General features: G+C 38.9%; 2 protein-coding genes across 25 annotated transcripts in view; one reads left to right on the top strand and one right to left on the bottom strand.

Moving 5' to 3' along the window:
• LOC105467581 (zinc finger CCCH-type containing 14) overlaps positions 1-652 on the top strand; it is a 48,360-nt gene extending 47,708 nt beyond the window's left edge. For all 12 annotated transcript variants that reach the window (XM_024788442.2, XM_011717292.3, XM_011717294.2 and 9 more), the window contains one exon: positions 513-652. In XM_024788442.2, the coding sequence (XP_024644210.2) occupies positions 513-519 (7 nt within the window). In that variant the 3' untranslated portion in view covers positions 520-652. The remainder of the gene's footprint in view (positions 1-512) is intronic.
• Positions 653-1,005: 353 nt separating this feature from the next.
• LOC105467670 (EMAP like 5) overlaps positions 1,006-16,595 on the bottom strand; it is a 220,783-nt gene continuing 205,193 nt past the window's right edge. For 8 of the 13 annotated variants that reach the window (XM_071099741.1, XM_071099734.1, XM_071099737.1 and 5 more), the window contains 11 exons: positions 16,417-16,590; positions 15,604-15,812; positions 13,743-13,900; positions 11,369-11,483; positions 9,882-10,070; positions 9,529-9,701; positions 7,408-7,570; positions 6,993-7,096; positions 5,460-5,613; positions 4,877-4,977; positions 1,006-4,585 (listed from right to left, as the gene is read on the bottom strand). In XM_071099741.1, coding sequence (XP_070955842.1) covers positions 4,549-4,585; positions 4,877-4,977; positions 5,460-5,613; positions 6,993-7,096; positions 7,408-7,570; positions 9,529-9,701; positions 9,882-10,070; positions 11,369-11,483; positions 13,743-13,900; positions 15,604-15,812; positions 16,417-16,590 — 1,577 coding nt within the window. In that variant the 3' untranslated portion in view covers positions 1,006-4,548. Of the gene's footprint in view, positions 4,586-4,876; positions 4,978-5,459; positions 5,614-6,992; positions 7,097-7,407; positions 7,571-9,528; positions 9,702-9,881; positions 10,071-11,367; positions 11,484-13,742; positions 13,901-15,603; positions 15,813-16,416; positions 16,591-16,595 lie in introns of those variants that run through there. The other 5 variants (XM_071099743.1, XR_011625648.1, XM_071099745.1 and 2 more) reach the window with 5 other exon arrangements.

Here is a 16,595-nt window from a genome sequence, read left to right as displayed (position 1 = left end):
CACCTCAGCCTCCCACTTGTAGCTGAGACTACAAGCATGTGCCACGACACCTGGCTAATTTTTTAAATTTTAAGTAGAGAAGAGGTCTTGAACTTCTGAGCTGAAGCGATATCCTTCCACCGTGGCCTCCCAAAGTACCAGGATTACAGGCATGAGCCAGCCAGATTTTAACTTCTCATTACATACTACGCAAGCATATATAATGGCCAGCAAGAGTATATATACATGTACTGTACTTGAATTTCACATCCATTTTCTTTGACATTAGCAACTGAGAAATACTGAAAGGAAGTTTTAGAATATTTTAATGCGGCCTAAAAATCTAATTACGTATGGTATTATCTTTTATCTACCTGACATAATTGAATTCTTGTAAAAAATCTGCCCTTTGTATTGTAATCCTATGACCAAATATTTATTGCCTGAAACTAGTCAGCTTTTTAAACTGAGATATATGGTATATATGGATACAAAGCAGATAATTAAAACAATTTTTGGTTCTGTTCACTCAGCGAATAGCACCCAGTCCTGCCTGGCAGAAGATCATGCAGTTTGGAAGTTTCCATGTACTGATGAAAGACACTCTACAGAACTTGTCAAATCTTTGAAACTTGGAATATATTGCTTTCATAATATGAAGTTTCATTGCCTATCTGAAGTGTCTAATTTTTCAAGTTTGTAAGTTTATTAAGTGATTTTAACATTGGGTGTTTTTGTTTTGTTTTTACTATGAAAAGACAGCTTAAGGAAGAGCTAAATTCTGTTAAAATATTGGGGCATGCGTGTGCACTGCTGTTGTGAGGATCGGCATAGGAAGTTGACATCATGGTTAGTAATGGTACTCAGCTTAGGCGGCTACACGGTTGCCGTGAGTGGAGAGATGCAGTGAGGCAGTTGTCATTCTTCTAAAAATTGAACTGCTTTCACTTTTCCCAAAGATTATATAATGTTCATAATCCACCACGAAAACAGCATTGGCCAAAGGTACTGAGGCTGCTTAAAATATTCAGTTCTGCTTTTTAATTTTTAAATGCATTTAGTTTGAAACGGATTATACAGGCCTCTCAGGCTGAGTGCTACTTTGGTAAAGTTCCCAGTTTTCTTGCCTTCTGTGACAGGATGAATGATGTGGGTATGGACGGTGGAGACAGCTGGAATGGCAGGTGCAGAAAATAGGAACAGTTCTATACAGTGCTCTCATTTACTGATAACGTAATGCCTTCTAAATAAATTTTTTGGGAAACTACATTATCACAAAATTATACAAATTTTTTTACAAGTATTTACATACGGTATCCGAAAACAGACTTTAAAGTCACAAGATTATAAATGTACATATGTATTCTCACATTCTGAAAAATAACATTCTCAGAAATAGCTCCACAGAAAATATACTTAGTTACTACTGAAGATAATTTTTGAAATGTAAAAATTAGATTGAAATAGTATATTTTAAATGACAGAACTATGATTACAGAGATCAGATAGGTAAACTGCAAGATAGGATGAAACTTTTGGCCTACTGTATTACTTACAGAGCTTTTTGTGTGTGTGGTTTTTAAAACTGTTAAGGCAAGAAGTGTCAAATGCTTTAGAGTTAAGTAACAGATCAATGATTTCAAAGACTTGGTGTATAGTGTTAAAAATTAAAGCTTAAAAGGTGATTAGAAAAGTGGATTAATGCAAAAGGGGTAATAAAGACTGCAACATTCTCAGGACCAAATTAACTGCTAAAAAAAAAAAAGTTCATTGACTTGCTTAGTCATATACCCAAATGATAAACCTACGTGCGCAAAGGCTCATGTTTAAGACTGTCAAGCAGGCAGTCTACTGTTGTGTTGCCATTGCTTTTCCATTGGGAGAAGAAAGAATTAACCAGTCATTAAACCATTTGGTAAGTTGCACTTTGCTGCACTGATCCCACAGGAAAGGCTTGAAACACGAGAAGCAGCAAGGACAGAGCACACAAGCGCATAAGGCTGTTGTCTTCGGCTTGGGTGAAATGACAGTTCCTCTTCATTCTAAAAGTTTAATCCATTGAATTTAAGGCATTTATTCATTCCAGCATTGAGATGCTTTGCATCTCTGCAGAATAAATTTATTTTAAATTGTTTAAATTTCTGGAAATACTTTTAGCTATCATTTATAAATGGTAAATAGTTTCGTTCTCAGTTTCACTATAAAGAACAAATGGGAAACAAGGGCTTCATTTAGTTCAGCCATTTTACAAGGAAATAAAATACTAAAATCTCATTGTTTTTTGCTACTTAATAGACACTGCCCAGACACACATTTAAGAGTGTAATCTTTCAGTTGCTATGGCTTACAAACAAGCTAAGGTTGACCATAAAACATTTGTTGGATGACTTGGTCTAAAATGATCACCACAAAAAGACGGAAATGAGCACGGTTGGCGACTGGAAGCGAGGGGTACCAGAGTGCACGGTGTGCTTTGGCATGCATTTTATACATAAAACGGAACAAAAGGTGCCAGAAGTCCCAGGTTACACAATCAGGAGCTTAGATACTACACACAAAAATAATTTGCTGGGTTAAAAAAGGTAGACATAGGGCAGATTCTATATGGCCTAACATGTTTCTTCACCTTCCCCTCGTTGCTGGCTGATACAGCGAGGTGGTCAGGGGATGACTACTTAGTCAATGTGACCTTTAGTCGTGAAACTGACAGCAGCAGTGATTAAGGCTGACTTAATCAGGTTGGCCACTTTGAAGGACAGAAATGCAGTGGAAACAGTTTTATTCTATGTAGTTTACATGCTTAAGGTTACAGAGTTTCTACCTGCACTGTAATGGAAATATAATTCCTCTGTAGCCAAAAGCTGGCAAACTTGACCCAGAGGGAAAATTTAAAACTACAACAGGCTCAAATATAGAGGAGTATTTTTTTTTTTATGGGCAGGTTGTTCAGGGATTTTTTTTTTCCCCCTTTAATTTATTGACTGACTGTAAATACATGAGTAGAAACTTAATGGTCATGTATTTCAAATTTTGGCTTAATTTAGGAGAATCCATTGATGAACGAGTACCAACTTACGTTTCAAGCTTCTTAGCCCCATTATCAGTCCTTCAGCCACAGCTGTTTAGAGCTTTAAAACTACCAGGTTCAATCACTGGTTATGCTTTCTGTGATGTAATTTAGTCATTTCTATTTTTAGTATTAACCAAGTAGTAGACACAGAAAATAGGTATTAATAATCTTCATATATCCTGTCAGACCAAATGGGATTCCAGGAACCTAAAGCGATCTATTATGCTATAAAGATAATTAACACATTAAAAACTCATAGGGTCAATACAGATCTTAAACCTCACACTTAGAAAAATATATTTTTAAATAGCAGTCTACATAATTTTCCATCTTCAGGAAACTACAGATAGGCTAGACAGCAAATTCCTGAACTCTTGAGTACTGATCTTTGGCAGCATTTAAAGTGAAAAGAAATAAGGATCTAAGAATTCAGCCCTAATCCTCTAAAAAAGGAATTCTAACTGACAAGTTTTTACAAATGGAGTTGGGTTCATTCATTTTGGAAATAAGCCTATGGAGTGGCACACATCTAGCTAAACAAATTTTCCCAATAGAAAAAAAGCTATAAAAATTTTATTCCAAGAGTGATTAATTGTATAATGTTGTATATGTGAATTTAACACTGTTTACATGTTAAACAAATGTGTGTATATTAGACTACATTAAATATGCAATACTCTCTTCCAGTTAAATACTGTTGCTCCCTAAAACCCTTAAACTGTACACCATTGGGAATGATTGTTCATCGCACTACTTTTCCATTAGTGAGGCTACAGTTACGTTTTAAATGTTCGATTACAGAGATGGCGTCTGAACATAAACTGATGGCTTGAAAATGAAAATGGAAATGTAGCAGCCATATACTGCTAACTTTAGATCTGTTCCTGAATTCAAAACTACTAGGAGAAAAGTGTCCTTTATAAAAAAGGACTTTATTAATGCCTAAAAAACATCATATTCTCCAGGAAAGCTTGTGTCTGTTTCCTTAGGGAAAATGTTTGCCTTTTAAAAACTGTGATCCTTTAGGGTGATCATTACTTTCCCTTTCCTTATGGAAATGCAAGAATAAAATATTTCATTAAACAATGAACCTTGAAAATAAAATATAAACACTAAGAAACCATTTTGCTAAAAAGATGATGAAAATTATCCAAATTGGGTTTTTGAGTTTTTCTGTAAAGAGTGCTCCACCCTAAATTTTCCCAGCAGGTCTGCCGAAATCGCACACTTCCCAATACAGGGGGACTTGGCCTTTACCATCAAGTATTCGATCCTTCCTTGAAATGGCATTATCTGGCAGTGTATGGATTATGGATTATACCCAGTGTATATAGCAGATATTTTGAACAGATCAGTCTTTCACTATTTTGATGATTCTGGGCATTTCTCCCTGTTACAGTCTTAGGTTAGCACCACTTGACCATGCAGGGTTGGGTTTTGGTTTTTCTTCTCTGTAATTCTGGTCTCAGGGTTAATTTGTGTAGTCATCTCAGCAGCTCTCAGTGAGGCGTATGTACACATTTCCAGACAAGTAAGCTGCAATCAGAGAAGAAAATTGCAGGGAGTTAATTACGTTTTTAGATTTTCATAACAGTTTAATATTTTACATTTGAGCTTTCAAGTTACACATGTGTAATATTTTTCCTCATAACTCCTTTTATTCTGTATTTGCATTTAAGGATGAGATTCTGAAGAGCCATCTGGTTATACTACCTTCTGCAAATGTTGACTAGCTGGTTTCATAAACCAAAGCTGTAGGAGTTGTTATATTGTCTCTTAACTAGTAACATAGTCTGCTCTTCTTCATGGGCTGAGAAAGTTACTAACCTGCAGTCATCACCTCCAGCACTAACAACATGTCGATCACCACTGGTAAATCGAATATTTGTCACGTGGGGCGAATGACCCAAGAACCTTTTGTGTTTTGCCTAAAAAACAATGACAGAGCTTAGGGCATTTGGTGCACACTCACATCAAAGGATCTTATTAGGAACTGTAATCTCTATTACAAGAGCTGTGGAGAGAGTAGGGAGTTACCACTGCAGCCAGTGATTAGAATGCATTTTCAGCGTGAGTAATGGATCTGCAAAACCCGGCTGTGTGGGCAGTCAGAAGTCTCCAGGTACTCTTCACAATTTTTCTCTAAGGAAAAGCATTTGAAATTCAATAACTGATGATAGGTTTCGTGAAAAGCCAATTACCGCTTTTGTAGGATAGTTCCAAAGATGGTATTACTCGAGGGAGAGGATTTGTTTCTAATAGCTTTTATTTCAGAGTAAACAGATTTAGAAAGTTTGGGGAAAAATTTAGAAACTAGGACAAAACATTTTAAATACACGAGAAAAAGTGCTGATGATACGACATCAAAATTAGGAGTAAACTGATAATAGTAAACAAAACACAAACTTACAAATTTTTCTGGACATGGGAAGTCAAATAACTTAACCATGCCAAAGTCATCTCCTGTTACAAGACTGATTCCTGAGTGAGATACACAGGCACAGTTGACATCAGCTTTCTCAGCATGTCTGGACCAGATTCCCAAAACCTCATCTCCTAGAATACTATAGGGAAGGAACAAAAGAAAACTCATAGCAAGTGCGGGCAGGTTGACTATATTCAAAAAGTTTCTTGGCAATTAACATACAGGAAGTAAATCATGGTAAGGCAAGTTGTTTGGAGACCTGAATCTCATCAGGATATCAACTCCTGCCTTCTAAAAATGTAATTTTATAATTTGAAGGGTTTCTAGATTAATCCTTTTAAGATTAAAGTAGTACTTTATGAAAACTGATAGAACTATTTTTATTTTTTTTCTTTTTTCTTTTTTTTGAGACGGAATTTCGCTCTTGTTACCCAGGCTGGAGTGCAATGGCACAGTCTCAGCTCACTGCAACCTCTGCCTCCTGGGTTCAAGCAATTCTCCTGCCTCAGCCTCCCGAGTAGCTGGGATTACAGACATGCGCCACCATGCCTGGCTTATTTTGTATTTTTAGTAGAGACAGGGTTTCTCCATGTTGGTCAGGCTAGTCTCGAACTCCCGACCTCAGGTGATCAGCCCCCTCAGCCTCCCAAAGTGCTGAGATTACAGGCGTAAGCCACTGCACCTGGCCAAAAACTGATAGCACTATTTTTCAAATTAAAAGTGCTACTTGGCTGGGTCCGGCAGCACATACCTGTAATCCCAACATTTTGGGAAGCTGAGGCAGGAGGACTGCTTGAGGCCAAGAGTTTGAGACCAGCCTGGGCATTTTGTAGAGATCCCTATCTCTACAATAGAGATCTCTATTTTGTAGAGATCCCTATCTCTACAAAAATAAAAGTGACTTATGACATAGGAATTTTTAAAAAGATTTCAGAGATGGGGTCCCGCTATGTTGCCCAGGCTGGTCTCAAACTCCTAGGCTCAAGTGATCCTCCCACCTCGGCCTGCTGCATCAGAGATTACAGGCATGAGCCACTATATGCCTGGCTGATAGAGGAATTTGATGGCCTTTTTCATTGACCAAAAAAATGGATAGTCATGGTTACCTGTCATACAGCCAGAAAATTTGAACAAATTTGGAAGCTTTGACTTCTAATAGATTCAAGATAGCATTCCTTTAGATAGAGAACTAATAACAGTTGCTTAACAGCACCCAATACCTTTTTGCCAGTCATTAAATTTAATGTTAAGAAAAATATCAGGGTATCTTTAAAGTTAAAACTTTGATTTCCTTAAAAAAAAAATTGATAAATCATGGAAACTGATAAAACATGGAAATACATTCAATAAAAAGGGGTCCCAACATGAACATACCATTTCAAAATATGGTAACAAAAACTTGAAACGCAATTACTATTCCTTAGTGGAATTGTTCTAACAGCTCAGAAATAGGATTTTCCAATTTTTCTAACTGGCCTTCAAAGTCAGTCCTTGCCTTGTGAATATATAAGTATTTACCTAGTCCATGTAGCCCAAGTAATTCTGTCAATAGCGGCATGATCCATAAGATGTTTTCCTGAAGGCACTTCGTAGACATGCCGTTTATAGCAGCCACTAGAGACCTTTCACCAGATTCAAATGGGACAAGAATTCCATTAGGTGAGAGACAAAATCCACAGGGGGCTTACAGAATACTAGCATATTGCTACTTGATTTACATGTCAACATTATTAACTATGCAAAAGATCACTACATAAACTTAGAGGAGAAAAGCACTGATAAGTGGGGAAGGAAAGGGGAGCTGTAGGTCGGAAGATACAAAGGTAGGAGTTGAGAAGCTGGAGCTCCAGAGCTGAGGAGCTTCAAATGCATTCACTAACACGAAATGTAAAAGCAGAACTTGCCACCTGGGTATATAGTATTGGTACTGTACCTGGAGATATCTGCTGTCTGCAGAGAAGTCCATTTGAATGACAAAGCTTGGAATGTCTTTGCAGTAGCTGATTCTGTTAAGAGTGGGGCCCAATGTCAGGTCATAAAAATCCACTGAGTTCTCACTAGAACCCACTGCCAGATACCGGGAATCCGGACTAAATCTGAATCAAAACAAAACATGTAAAAAGTATTAGACCACATGAAGTATTATAAATATTTAAGATCAGTGACTTTTCCTTTCTAGTTCTTAAAAGTAATGTGTGATATGGCCTCGAATAGATTTACCTGACAGATAAAACTGATTATGTATACTGAGATTATCTGGGTTACATGAAATAAGGAAGCTTTACATTTTACTTCAATTTCAAATATTTCTGCAATTGTCATCTCCCAATTCCTTTAAAAACATCTCATGGTTTAAAAAACCTCTTTTAGGCCGGGCCCGGTGGCTCACACCTGTAATCCCAGAACTTTGGGAGGCGGAGGCAGGCAGATAACGTGAGGTTGGGCGTTTGAGACCAGCCTGACAAACATGGAGAAACCCTGTCTCTACTAAAAATACAAAATTAGCCAGGTGTGATGGTGCATGCCTGTAATCCCAGCTACTCGGGAGGCTGAGGCAGGAGAATCGCTTGACCTGGGAGGCAGAGGTTTCGGTGAGCCGAGATTGCGCCATTGCACTCCAGCATGGGCAACAAGAGCGAAACTCCGCCTCAAAAAAAAAAAAAAAGAAAAATTTAAATTTTTAAAATAGAGGCGGGGTCTATGTTGCCCAGCTGGTCCTAAACTCTTGGCCTCAAGCAATCTTTCCCCCTTGGCCTCCCAAAGTACAGGGATTACAGGTGTGAGCTACCACACCCAGCCAAAACATCAGCTTTTAAAAGCCATTGGCATTACATAATAAGCTAACAATTCATTAAGATAGTTTTCTTCCATCTGGAAAAAAACGTTGTCTTAATATTAAGCAAAGAACACAGCTCAGCTTAACTAACCTCCAGTTATTAAGGTGAAGTGACACAACTTGAAGCTTGGAATAATTTCTTTTTTTTTGAGACGGAGTCTCACTCTTCTCCCCCAGGCTGGAGTGTGATGGCGCAATCTCTGCCTCCCAGGTTCAAGCAATTCTCCTGTCTCGGCGCCCCAGTAGCTGGGATTATAGGCGCCTGCCACCACGCCTGGCTAATTTTTGTATTTTTAGTTGAGACAGGGTTTCACCATGTCGGCCAGGCTGGTGGTCTCAAGCTCTTGAACTCAGGCAATCTGCCTGCCTCGGCCTCCCAAAGTGCTGGGATTACAGGCGTGAGCCACCACGCCCAACCTGAAGAACTTATTTAAAAGACAAAGTGATGTGCTATTTGCCTAGCAATCCCTGAAGTCATATGAGACAATTCAGTCTCTTGAAATGGCCCATGAGTCTTATTGAGGTACCACAGGGACATGTAAAAGCTAAGGGAAGCCACTGTTACTGTTTTATATATTGAAGTTCTGAGGAAGGTTTCATTTGTAAAAGGATTTTACTGATGAAAAGTGTACAAGCTTTTGACAGACCTAGATTCAATAATCTTATCTACTGATCACATAGAAGTACTCAGCAAATGGTAGCCACTGTTGAAAAATGCTTAAGCACTGAAAATCAAAGGTTTAAGAAACATTTAAATTAATCTAGATTCTGGAACATTTAATCAATATATATTGATTAAATTAATGAACAACATATTCCCAAACTGAGGTTATTAAGAGAAGATATGTTTGGAATCACAACTTTAGTTTTCCAGGGTGACAACTTTTGAAGGGCAGATGGCTCTCTTGTGTTACAGTGGGAGATACCTCTTGGCAGAATGAACTTAATGGACATGGCTGAGTGTTAACATGAATTCATCAAACATTACCTACTAGTACTTGCTATTATAAGGCACCGTGGTTGGTGGCCAGTGGGTTTATAATTTAGCAGGAAGAATTAAGTAAGTATACAAACAGCCATATTTTAGCATACAATTTATAATGTGGGAAATGCTACAGGCCCTGGGGACCTCTTTTTGAAGGCATGGCTAAGGAAAACTCTTCAAATGGAAGTTGAATCAAGTACATACTAGCAACTCTATTCCATGTGTTCACTAACCTGATATCATGGATTGCACATCTCCTGTCTCTCTTCTTTCCCCATATTTTTAGAGAACTCACTAGTAAAATGATAAATTCTCCATTTTTCATTCCAATAGCCACCATGTCCCCTTCAGGGCTATAACACACAGTACGAGCAGCATGCCCCAAATTCACTTTGTTTAACATCTTCTGCATTAAAAAAAAAAAAAGAGTCATAGGAAACAACATTAAGTACTTCTAAATTAAACCCGTTTCCCTCAAAAATTCTCAACTTAATTCTGAGATAGTTCTTTAAGCGCTAGCAATTTAGAACTTCCAACTTTTCTTTTCAGAAATTGTAACCTCTTTTAAAAAATTATCCGTACTTACTTTATCAGCAATATCCCAAAGTCTCACCGTCCCATCTTCTGCAGCAGAAAGGAAAAAATCCCTGGAAGGATGGGTTGCTAGTCCCCAGATTGGCCCATCCACATGACCGTTAACTAAAATATTACAAGCTGCATTTTTCTCTCCAACTTCGATTATTTCAGCATTCCTTGTCCCAACAAGGATCTTGCCCTGAAACACAAGTAGGACCAATACATTGAATGTAATACAACAGCTGCTCTTCTTCATAATATAAAAATGACTCTATTGATCTGCTTTCCAAGAACTTTTTGCTTTGAGCTAATCTAGTAGCAAGGCAGTCATTAGCTCATGCAAATTTTTCTATGACTACAGGCACACATCTATCTGTAAGCACACTGGGCTGGATTACCTATTAGAGTCCATGCTACAGAACAGAACTTTTCTGTGGCAGTACACCTGGATTCTTCAATAATCAAAAGTTTTTATTTGATAATCTTAGGATCTCCAAACAGGGTAAGTGCAGTTGGATATAGGAAAAAAGTACTAGAATTTATTTTTTAGTTAAAAAGTGAAAGCTTAATTACTATTTAATAAGCAGACTGAAGATAATATCCGTATGATTTATAAATACACAATAAGTACAAACACGCTCAAAAATTTCCATAGGAATTGTAGTTTTGAAGTTTTATTTTGAAATGGACACAGAACTGTACATATTTATGGGGCGTACGGTAATGTGCATAACCATCACCTCAGACATTTATCATTTCTTTGTGATGGACACTTTCAAAATCCTCTCTTGTAAGTATCTGAAAATACATAAATGCGTGATTCTTAACTACAGTCATCCTACAGTACTACAGAATACTAAAAGGTACTGCTCCTATCTGGCTGTGTAAAACTGTATCCTTTAACCAGTCCTTCCCTATCCCCCTCCTCCTCCCCCTTCTCCACCTCCAGTAACCACTATTCTACTCTCCACCTCTGTGGGATCAACGTTTTTAGTTTCTGCATAGGAGTGAGAACATGTATTTTTCTGTGCCTGGCGTGTTTCATTTCACGTCATGTCCTCCAGTCCCATCCATGTTGCCACCAAGAATGACAGAATTTCATTATTTTTTATGGCTGAATAGTATTCCATTGTTTGTTTATTACATATTTTATCTAGGGAATGTATGTTTTTTAAGAAAATGGAGACAGCTGTCCTAATATAAATGAATCAACTGGCAAGGGTTTTCAATTCTGTTTACTAGAGTTGTTGAATTGGCGGATTCTAGAAAATATTGGAGTTTTACATACAGTATTTAAACAGAATAGCTTCCTAGCTTATGCACCACACTGGTCCTAACTTTGGCAAAGAAAGCAGCAAAGACAGAGTAATGCTGGCAAGCAAATCCATCTTTATGCATTATTAAGTATTGTTCATTAAGCTGCAAAGGGTGAGAGAATCACAGTAATAACCACTTTCTATTTTCTGCTGCACTGTATCAGCTCACGGAACATCTTACTTTGCCTCTGCACACAGAACGAACACAATCTGTGGCTTGTCCTGTCTCAAGCCTGAAGGCACGGCACCGCCTCAGTTCCTGATCCCACAGTTTAACCGCTCCTCCTTCTTTTGACCTAAGTAAATAACCAAGCCAGAGTAAGTGTTTATTATTGGCTACTATAATTTTTATTATAAACAAATACTAAGTTATAAGCAGAATCCTTTAAAAAAAAAAAAAGGCCCTGATATTTATAATTTACTTCTAATATTCTTCTAAACTTTCTATGGCAATTTGAGGATCTACTATATCTCAGTCAAAATAAACATTCAGTTTCAGTGAATTTTGAGAAATACTTTTTTTTCTGACATGAGCATAATTTTATTTAGCCTCTACCATACATTATCCTCTCTCATAATACTTTTTCTTTCCTTTTTTTTTAAGATGGAGTCTCGCTCTGTCTCCTAGGCTGGAGTGCAAGTGGGACGATCTCAGCTCATTGCAACCTCTGCCTCCTGGGTTCAAGCAATTCTCCTATCTCAGCCTCCCAAGTAGCTGGGATTATAGGCGTGCACCACCCCACTCAGCTAATTTCTGTATTTTTAGTAGAGCTGGGGTTTCACCATGTTGGCCAGGCTGGTCTTGAACTCCTTGACCTCAGGTGATCCACCCGCCTCGGCCTCCCAAAGTGCTGGGATTCCAGGCATGAGCCACTGTGCCTGGCCTCATAATACTTCTTGATTAGGAAGATGTAAAAAACAATTTTATTAAAAGGCAACAATTTAAAAAATTAAAAAACAGTTTTATTAATGGAAATGTAAGGCAAAAATAATAGAATTACAAATGCTGTGCTACAGAGTTATTATTTTTTTTTGAGACAGAGTCTTGCTCTGTCACCCATCCTAGAGTGCAGTGGTGTGATCTCGGCTCACTGCAACCTGTGCCTCCCAGGTTCAAGTGATTCTTCTCCCTCAGCCTCCCGAGTAGCTGGGATTACAGGCGTGCACCACCACTCCCGGCTAATTTTTGCATTTTTAGTAGAGACAGGGTTTCACCATATTGGCCAGGCTGGTCCCAAACTCGACCTCGTGATCCGCCCGCCTCGGCCCCCCAAACTGTTGGGATTACAGGCGTGAGCCACTGCACCCAGCCCAGACTTTATTTTTGAAGGCCAAAACAGAAGCATATTTATTCCCTACAAGGTATTAAAATATCTCACTGGAACAGTTTAGCAGGCTTCTAGTGAGCGGGGGTGTGCAGGAGTAAATGACGTGGAAAATACAAGTGTTGGAGGACGAAATAGAGCCCATTTATGGATTTTCTCCTGGAAGGACTGAAAAATGTATTCCTTCATTTTCTGCTAGATGAGCTGCTTGTTTTAAAGCATGCCTATGTGCATTCTTCCTTTATGTGAGAGGCACAAATTCTGCACTTGTGTTTAACATATGTGGGTTCTTTCAATCCTGTATTGAAATGTACTTCTTAGTCACCTATATGTCACATTTATTTTGGTTTTTGTTTTTCAAACGGGGTCTCACTCTGTCACCCAGGCTGGAGTGCAGTGGCACCATCACAGCTCACTAAAGTCTCAACCTCCCCAGGCTCAAGTGATCCTCCCACTTCAGCCTCCTGAGTAGCTAGGACTACAGGTGTGCACCACCACACCCAGCTAATTGTTGTGTTTTTTATAGAGATGGGGTTTCACCCTGTTGCCCAGACTGGTCTCAAACACCTGGGCTCAAGCGATCCGCCTGCCTCAGCCTCCCAAAGTGCTAAGATTACAGGTGTGAGCCACTGTGCCTAGCCTACATGTCATGTTTCAACATGCATATGACTATGTTGGTGACAAATCAAACCATAAGTATCTGCTTACTGTTGGGAGATTTGAAAATCACTCAGAAAAGACCTCTTCTCAAATTTTGAGGTCTTGTATACAGTTTAGGTTTGCCTCAAGCAAAAGGAAACAAGGCAGTTCTCTCTAGTTCCCTCATCCTTTTCTAAAGCAACAATGTGCATTCTACTCCTTATAATCCATTCTGAACAAAAAAGAGAGCAGGCAAAACACAACCCTGGCTCCAGATCCCCCTATGGGCCTCCTACTCAGCAGATATGTACACAGGCATACAGACAGTAAGAAAAGTACCTCAACTTGTAGGACAACTACCTATCCCCACCTCAGAAAAAGTATCACCCCAACATGAAAAACATTGGAAGTGAATTAATATCAGAAATGAGACTCAACAGAAGGCACATAAAAGGTAATAAAGGAGAAGCATATGAGGAGGAAGGTCAGAGAGGACACTCTGTGTAGCCTAGAAACAACTAGAATAATTAACTGCAAACCTCAGGTAGGTCACAAATGCATAAACATTCTGTGAAAAGAAAGAGGACTCACGGCCTTTCCTTTCCCCCAGTCACGATAAGTCCATCTCGCAGGGTGGTGTACATGGCAAACACAGGCCCGTTGTGAGCTCTCGCCACGATTCTACACAATATGTGATCTTTCCACACACAGACATCACCACTGATGGTACCTGTAAACGTCAAGTTATTCTGAAAAGGAGTGGGGGAGGGGGAGACAAACTCATCAAAAGTTCAAATAGAGTTCAAACAGATAATTTTCTATGTATGTGCAATGCTGTCTCACCCTTGATACAAAAGAGCATGCATCGTGTAGTGGCAGCAGCAGCGCTGAATTCAAGAGTCAGGAAACCTGAACTGGAGGCTTAGCTTTGTCAGGACCTTCTCCTTTCCAAGTCTGTTGCTTATTAGCTAGAATAACCCTGGACAATTCTTCCCTTCCATTTCTAACATACTGTAATTCTAGAGTTTATTTTTTATTTTTTTGAGACAGAGTTTCGCTCTTCGTTGCCCAGGCTGGAGTGCAATGGTGCGATCTCAGCTCACCACAACCTCTGCCTCCCAGGTTCAAGCGATTCTCTTGTCTCAGCATCCCGAGTAGCTGGGATTACAGGCACCTGCCACCACGCCTGGCTGAGTTTTTTTTAGTAGAGACGGGGTTTCACCCTGTGGGCCAGGCCGGTCTTGAACTCCTGACCTCAGGTGATCTGCCTGCCTCGGCCTCCCTAAATGCTAAGATTACAGCCGTGAGCCACTGTGCCCAGCCTGAGCCACGGTGCCTGGCCTGGTCTTATATTAAGAATACCCAAAATGTTCAACTGAAATTTGACATAGCACAAACATTTCAATGGTCTTTTAAGTGTATGTAAATATTCTATAATTATAACTTTTCCTGTAAGTATTGCATACCCACATAAACATTTTAATTACAAAATCCACTTAGTTTTTTGATACACCAAATACAGCCTAGCCAATGCAGGATATTAAAGGAAAGAGACGTGGATTGGAAGCCACAGGTCCAGATGAGATGGAATACAGTGAGGGGAGAGCAGGGCTCCTGAACACACTTCTATCAGGGCCAGGAACTGTGCTATTTCCTTCTGTCTCATACCTCCTTCTTCCCTCGAAGAGACACTGGCCCAGAGCACTTCCAGCTGTATGATAAGCAGTGTGTTAAATGATAAAAAGCAAAGGAAATCCTAAACGCTAGTACCACCTTCAGTCATTTGAAAATCATGTTTCTTGATTTACCTTTCTTTTACTCTGACAAATTTTTAGGACTATGAAGAACTACTAGGAAGACAGAAATTTTAGGATATTTAGGGTGACAATTACAAGATTAAGGAAGGCTTCTGAGTATAACAGTAGTCCAAGGAATCAAATGTTCATCATAATCCTTATCATGGTGGCTCACACCTGTAAACCCAGCACTTTGGGAGGTCAAGGTGGGAGGATCACTTGAGCTTAGGAGCTTGAGACCAGCCTAGGCAACATAGTGAAACCCTGTCTCTACTAAAAATGAAAAAAAAATTAGCCAGGCATGGTGGTTCCTGCCCTGTAGTCCCAGCTACTAAGGAGGCGGATTACTTGAATCTGGGAGATGGAGGCTACAGTGAGCTATAATCGCACCACTGCACCACAGCCCAGGCGACAGAGTGAGATATTGTGTCAAAAAAAAAAAAAAAAAAAAATCCTTTTTCCCCTCTCATTAACATTCTTTTTTACTCCCTAATTTCTGAAAGAACTAGATTTTTGAAAGATGAAATACATGCTTGACCGGGGCATGTAATGATTAGCAGATCACAGTATCATATCAACATTAATGTGGCTGAAGATCTAAGGCAAGAAAATGTAAAGTAGTCAAAGTCACACTACATGCATTTTAACAGACATACTGCACCAAATGCAATAGCGAGCATGGTCTGCATCCGGGCATCTTCCAGTGTGCTCAGTAGCCCTTTTTTGCTAAGAAGAGCCCTTCCTGCCAGGGTCCAGAACTTCACATGTTTTACTCCCACTGAGACAAACTGGGTATCTGAATCTGGTCGGAATTCTGCCACAAAAATACGTTGATTGTGACCAGCTCTGCTGGCAATTTTGGCACCTGACAAGATACAACAAAATTATCTAGGTTATTACAAGAACCAAGCTAATCAACAGCATCGAACAAATATGTAAAATACATGGTTCAAATAACAAAGGCTTAGAAAAGAGGCCAATGGCCCCTGCTCTACTACCTAGCAATACATGATTTACAATTATTTGTGTATCGAGTCCTTTTCACTTATCTTCATTCCATTAACTTTTCTTTATACAACTTAAACATTTTGTCTAAAGTGTGGTAGGTAATATTATCCTGCTGATCTACCATTATCATTAGAAATATACATAATTTTCACTGATAAGAATCTCTAAAACTAATCAAATCATTAATAATAAACATAGTTTCTTGTTGAAGAAAATAGCAGCGAATCATTTGTAATACTAATAATGGTTTCATTAATTTATCTGGTTTTGTGAGGTTACAGTTCCACTGGGCTTTTAAAGTGAAATATACCTGCAGTACCACTAACTGTGTACCATATATTGTGTAGGCCTACACTGAGTAATTATTTCAACCACCAACTTTAAGGCAACTATTAAATACAGAATTCCTACTACCCTTGTATTCTTGTTTTTTAAAAATCAAACACACAAAAGAATCCTACCTTCCTGCCATCTCCAAATGGTAATAGTATGTTCTGGGTCTAGTCCCACAGAAAGCAATAGTTTGCCCGTAGCACTGAAGCTGACTGAACATACTCCCTTTGAATGGTAGCATCTTAGGATAGATAAAGTCTGCTTGTTCATTGCGTCCCAGATGTGAATAGAAGGAGCTGCAGCTAAA

This window comes from Macaca nemestrina, chromosome 7 (assembly GCF_043159975.1).
Source record: "Macaca nemestrina isolate mMacNem1 chromosome 7, mMacNem.hap1, whole genome shotgun sequence".
Taxonomy (NCBI): domain Eukaryota; kingdom Metazoa; phylum Chordata; class Mammalia; order Primates; family Cercopithecidae; genus Macaca; species Macaca nemestrina.
The sequence above is the reverse complement of the archived record's forward strand: the minus strand, read 5'-3'. Positions and strand labels throughout refer to the sequence as shown.